General features: G+C 36.5%; 1 protein-coding gene across 1 annotated transcript in view; it reads left to right on the top strand.

Annotated features, from left to right (window-relative positions):
* Positions 1 to 4,869, top strand: part of ctc1 (CTS telomere maintenance complex component 1) — a 56,715-nt gene that overhangs the window by 50,279 nt on the left and 1,567 nt on the right. The window contains exons 15-22 of the mRNA XM_016466653.1: positions 142 to 188; positions 276 to 382; positions 476 to 641; positions 2,523 to 2,597; positions 3,337 to 3,499; positions 3,609 to 3,673; positions 3,880 to 4,036; positions 4,768 to 4,869. The exon at positions 4,768 to 4,869 is cut by the window's right edge and continues 7 nt beyond it. Of these exons, the coding sequence (XP_016322139.1) occupies positions 142 to 188; positions 276 to 382; positions 476 to 641; positions 2,523 to 2,597; positions 3,337 to 3,499; positions 3,609 to 3,673; positions 3,880 to 4,036; positions 4,768 to 4,869 (882 nt within the window). The remainder of the gene's footprint in view (positions 1 to 141; positions 189 to 275; positions 383 to 475; positions 642 to 2,522; positions 2,598 to 3,336; positions 3,500 to 3,608; positions 3,674 to 3,879; positions 4,037 to 4,767) is intronic.

Below are 4,869 nucleotides of genomic sequence, written 5' to 3'. Positions count from 1 at the left end.
CACACACACACACACACACACACACACACACACACACACACACACACACTCACTCACTCACTCACTCACACTCTCACACACACACACACATACACACAGATGTTGATCGTTTGTGACCTTTGACCTGTGCTGTGTCCTCAGTCAGGTGTTCCTGCGCTCATGAGCGTGTCAGCAGTTCTTCACAGCAGGTGATGATCGTCACACTAAACACATCTTTAGCTCTGAATACATCAGCATTATCTGTCAGTTACTGAGTGACTCTGTTTGTTTTATAGCTCCGCCCCTGAGATCGTCTCCTTCTGTGGAATCATTACTCAGCGAATCACATTACAGGAGGACAACGGAACCAAACCCAAGATCCAATCACTGACAGCAGCTGAAGGTTTGGCCCCGCCTCCAGTTTCTCTCTCTACAGATATCTGCTGACTGAGTCACTGTGTTTATACCAGATGTTTCCTTCTCTGTAAATATGCAGATGCAAGCATTGAGCAGGATCTGCGGGTGCGTTTGACCGTCCAGGACGTTGATTGTCCCGGTCATGTGATTGATGTGTATGTGGATCTGTCGTGTGGTCCATACACACTCGGTCTGATCGCCGGAGCCGCGGTTTCTGTCCATCACGTTCAGCGCAAAGTCTCCAAGTTAGTTTGAGATGCTCTCATTAACATTGATTTATGTACTCAAAATATATAGCAAATCTCAGATCTGTGATTGTTTATATTGTTGCAAAATGTTTTAACTGTACCCAGCTCTATGGAGGACCAAACCTGCAAAAATCTAAATAAATAAATGTAACAATTGGAAAATAAATTAATTAATAAATGACTTAAAATCAAATTTAATCAAAATTAGTGTCATTAAATTTACACTTAATCTATAATCAATCAATTCTAATATCAGTCCACCTGATTATCATACAAGAGACAGAAATGTAAAAATAAACACAAAAATAAATAAATACGATTTAAATATGGAAATAAATACATGTTAATAAATATGAAATATAAGGCAAGGCAAGTTTATTTATATAACACATTTCTTACACAATGGTAATTCAATGTGCTTTACATAAAAGAAAAGAAAATAATAATAATAATAAAAAAAATAATCACAACAATAAAACAAGGAATTTAAAAACTTTGAAAATGATTTAAACTTCAGTTTTTTCCTTGTTTAACTGAAGAAAGTTCTGGCACATCCAACTATTAATTTCATCAATACATTGGCAGAGGGAGTCAATGGGGCTGTAGTCATTTGGAGATAAGGCTAGGTAAATCTGGGTATCATCAGCATAGCTGTGATAGGCAATTTGGTTCTTTCTCATTATTTGACTTAGTGGGAGCATATACAGGCTAAACAAGAGCGGTGCAAAAATTGAGCCTTGTGGGTCTCCACATGTCATAGACGTTCACTTAGACTTATGCTCTCCTATACTCACATAATAACCTCTCCCTTCTAAGTATGACCTGAACCATTAAAAAGAAAATAAAAAAAACTAATGAAAGAATTAAAAAAATGACTTGGTAACCAAATACCATTCATTTTTAATTCAATTTAGACTTCTATCTATTTAAATTTACACTTTAATCTACAATAAACAAAGGATAGGCAGCACCAGCCCTGATTATCATACAAGAGACAGAAATGTAAGAAGAAACACAAAAAAGTTGAAGAAAATAAATAAATATGTAATATTTAAATATATATATAAATTAGTGCTGTCAAACGATTAATCGCGATTAATCGCATCCAAAATAAAAGTTTTTGTTTACATAATATATGTGTGTGTACTGTGTATGTTTATTATGTATATATAAATACACACACATGCATGCATATATTTAAGAAAAATATATTATATATGTATATATTATTATATATTTATATATAATATAAATTATATTAATATAAATATTTACATGTAAATACATGTAAATATTTTCAAAATATATTCTGTATGAGTGCGTATGTATGTATACATAATAAACATACACAGTACACACACATATATTATGTAAACAAAAACTTATTTTGGATGCGATTAATCGTTTGACAGCACTAAAATAAATGCATGTGTAAATAAATATAAAAATATAAATGTAATTAAAAACCAATTTGTATTTGTTTTAGCAAGTCATTTATTCCTTTATTTTCTATTATTTATTTAATTATTTAACATTTTTGCAAGTTTGGTTCTTACCTCTGTATCTAAAGTTGGATATATTAGCATATCTAACTTTACCTACATACTGTACATGCAGTACACTCACATAAAGTTGTCTATACTACAGTATATAGTAAATCTCAACTGCTTGATTGTTTATATCATCAAAATATAATATTGTCCAGCTCTACTCTGCTAAATGCAACTCTTAGGCATTAAGATATTATAAACACAAACATCATGATTTTCGGTGAAGCTGCTTTGAAACAATAAGTATTGTGAGAAGCGCTACACTAATGAATGTGACTTGATCTGTAGTGATGGTGTGTGTGTGTGTGTGTGTGTGTGTGTGTTTCAGGGCGTGTAACGTGTACTGCCGCTCTCTGCCCATCAGCTGTGTGAGCGTCACTGATCTGACATCAGTCTGTTCAAGGCGAGTCACACACTTATTTACACACCTGTGTTTGGTTCAGTGAGGGACTGAGCTCCGTTATTTTTTTGTGCGTATCTTTATTTAATGCATTATTGTGTATTAGTGTATTATTTTACACTAGTATGCATATTACCAGTTTCTGAATGCTTTATTTTGTGCATGTCATTATTTAATGCGTTATTGTGCATTAGTGTATTAGTTTACACTAATATGCGTGCTATTAGTTTATGAATGATTTATTTGTCTTTTTTATTAATTCTGTATTATTTTACACTACTGTGCATATATGAATTATTTATTTGTGCATTATACGTTAATTTTCACTGATCTGCATATTGTTAATTTATTGTGAATTATTTATTTGTGCATATCTTTATTTTATGCATAATGTTTTTCTTGTTAGAGAAGTTGTTTAACTCCGTTTGTATCATGCCAACTTTGAGGAAGTAGAATTAAAATTGAATTAATTTTAGAATTAAAATATTGCATTACGTAATTGTATGGGAATAAATAGTACATGTGATTTTATGATGATGATAATAATGAGTTATTTTGATGAGTAAGTGATATTTTGTCCAATGATGTGAACGTTTGACTCTGGATTCTCACAAATTTACAAACGGACACAAAACTGACATGAAATGTCTAGAGCTCTCAGATTAATTTAGTGCATTATTTACAGTAATGCAGTAAATAAACGACCTTATTTTATCTCATGCTTCATGTTTTCTCTCTGTAGGTCAGGTGTGGCTCCGTCTCCTCCTCCCATGATGCTCTTGGGCGAGTGGGCGTCGGGCAGGGCGCAGCGCTGTGTGCTGGCTCAGGTCAAAGGTCACGTGGTGTGTGTGTTGTCTCTGCGGCTGCAGTGGACGTGTTCTCTCTGCGGGAGCATCTTCAGACAGGTAGTGATGTCATCTGTTGTCTTCCTGTGCACCCAGTTTTTCAGTGGCCTTCACAGCTACTGTCATGTTTGCATTGTTTTTTAACCCCGTGACCTTTTGGTCCTCACAGGCATCCTGTGGCCGAACTCACCCGCCGTGTGACTCGACCAGTGCAGTGTTTCAGGCCGAGGCCAAGTGAGTGTGTGATAGTGTGACGATAGAAACACCTCCTGACGGTTCAGTCACTGATCGTGTTTGTGTGTCTGTGTGTGTGTCTGTGTGTCTGTGTGTCTGTCTGTCTGTCTGTGTGTGTCTCTGTGTGTGTGTGTGTGTGTGTGTGTGTGTGTCTCTCTGTGTGTGTGTGTGTGTGTGTGTGTGTGTGTGTGTGTCTCTGTGTGTAGGTTGGTGCTGGAGGATGGCTCTGCTGATGCTCACATCTGGTTCTCGTCTGACACCGTCTGCGATCTGCTGAAGTTGAATGCGGGTCAGTGGGATGGGCTTCAGAGGCACGTCAAGGTCAAAGGTCACGTGAAGGTGTACACACGCGGACACAACATGGTGAGCGTTACAGCTTTACTCACCTACATGAGCGCTTTCATGAGTTCATGTTAGAGGTCGACCGATAGTTGATTGCTGGAACTATCTGCAAAAACCCCTGCTGATAGTTTTCCGGGTTGCATCTATTGCTGGAGCGGCTGAGAAGATCCGCTGTTATTATACAGAGCGAGAGCGGCCTCTAGAGGCGAATCACTGACACCTCTGCTGTTTGTTTTGACACTGCGTGCTACACAGAGCGGGACACTTCAGACGCGGATTTAAATGCAGCCGACAGAAAATCCTGCCCCGCCACGTAGTTTTCCATTAAATTACATTATATTTGTCCCAAATCGCTGTTGATATGAAATGGTAACACTTTACAATAAGAGTCCATTTATAACATTAAGATTAATGAAAGCTGGATAAGTATTGTTCCTTGTTAGAGTGTGTTAATTTCAACATTTACTATTGCTAATGTTTCTGCTGTTAACATTAGTTAATAAACTATGAACTAGCTTTATTAATCAATATATCAATTAATATTAATATTTTTATTCATTTACAAAGTATGGTTCAGTAGTGTTTTTATTTTAAATAGTAAAACACTATTTTGGTTTTTGTTCAGTGTGCATTTTAAAAACTATCAGTTGATTAATCGGTATCGGCCAGTGTGGTACAACCTAGTTATTAGTATCGGTCGACCTCTAGTTCATGTGATCACTGTGTGTGTGTGTGTGTGTGTGTGTGTGTAGACATGTGACGAGGACCCTAATGACGCTTTAGTTCAGTATCTGAGCTGTTTGTGCTCGAGCACATCTGTGTGTCGACAGATTCACCTCACCTGCCGACTGCGA

The sequence above is a fragment of the Sinocyclocheilus anshuiensis genome, unplaced genomic scaffold (genome assembly GCF_001515605.1).
Source record: "Sinocyclocheilus anshuiensis isolate Anshui unplaced genomic scaffold, SAMN03320099.WGS_v1.1 scaffold444, whole genome shotgun sequence".
Taxonomy (NCBI): Eukaryota; Metazoa; Chordata; class Actinopteri; order Cypriniformes; family Cyprinidae; genus Sinocyclocheilus; species Sinocyclocheilus anshuiensis.
The sequence above is the reverse complement of the archived record's forward strand: the minus strand, read 5'-3'. Positions and strand labels throughout refer to the sequence as shown.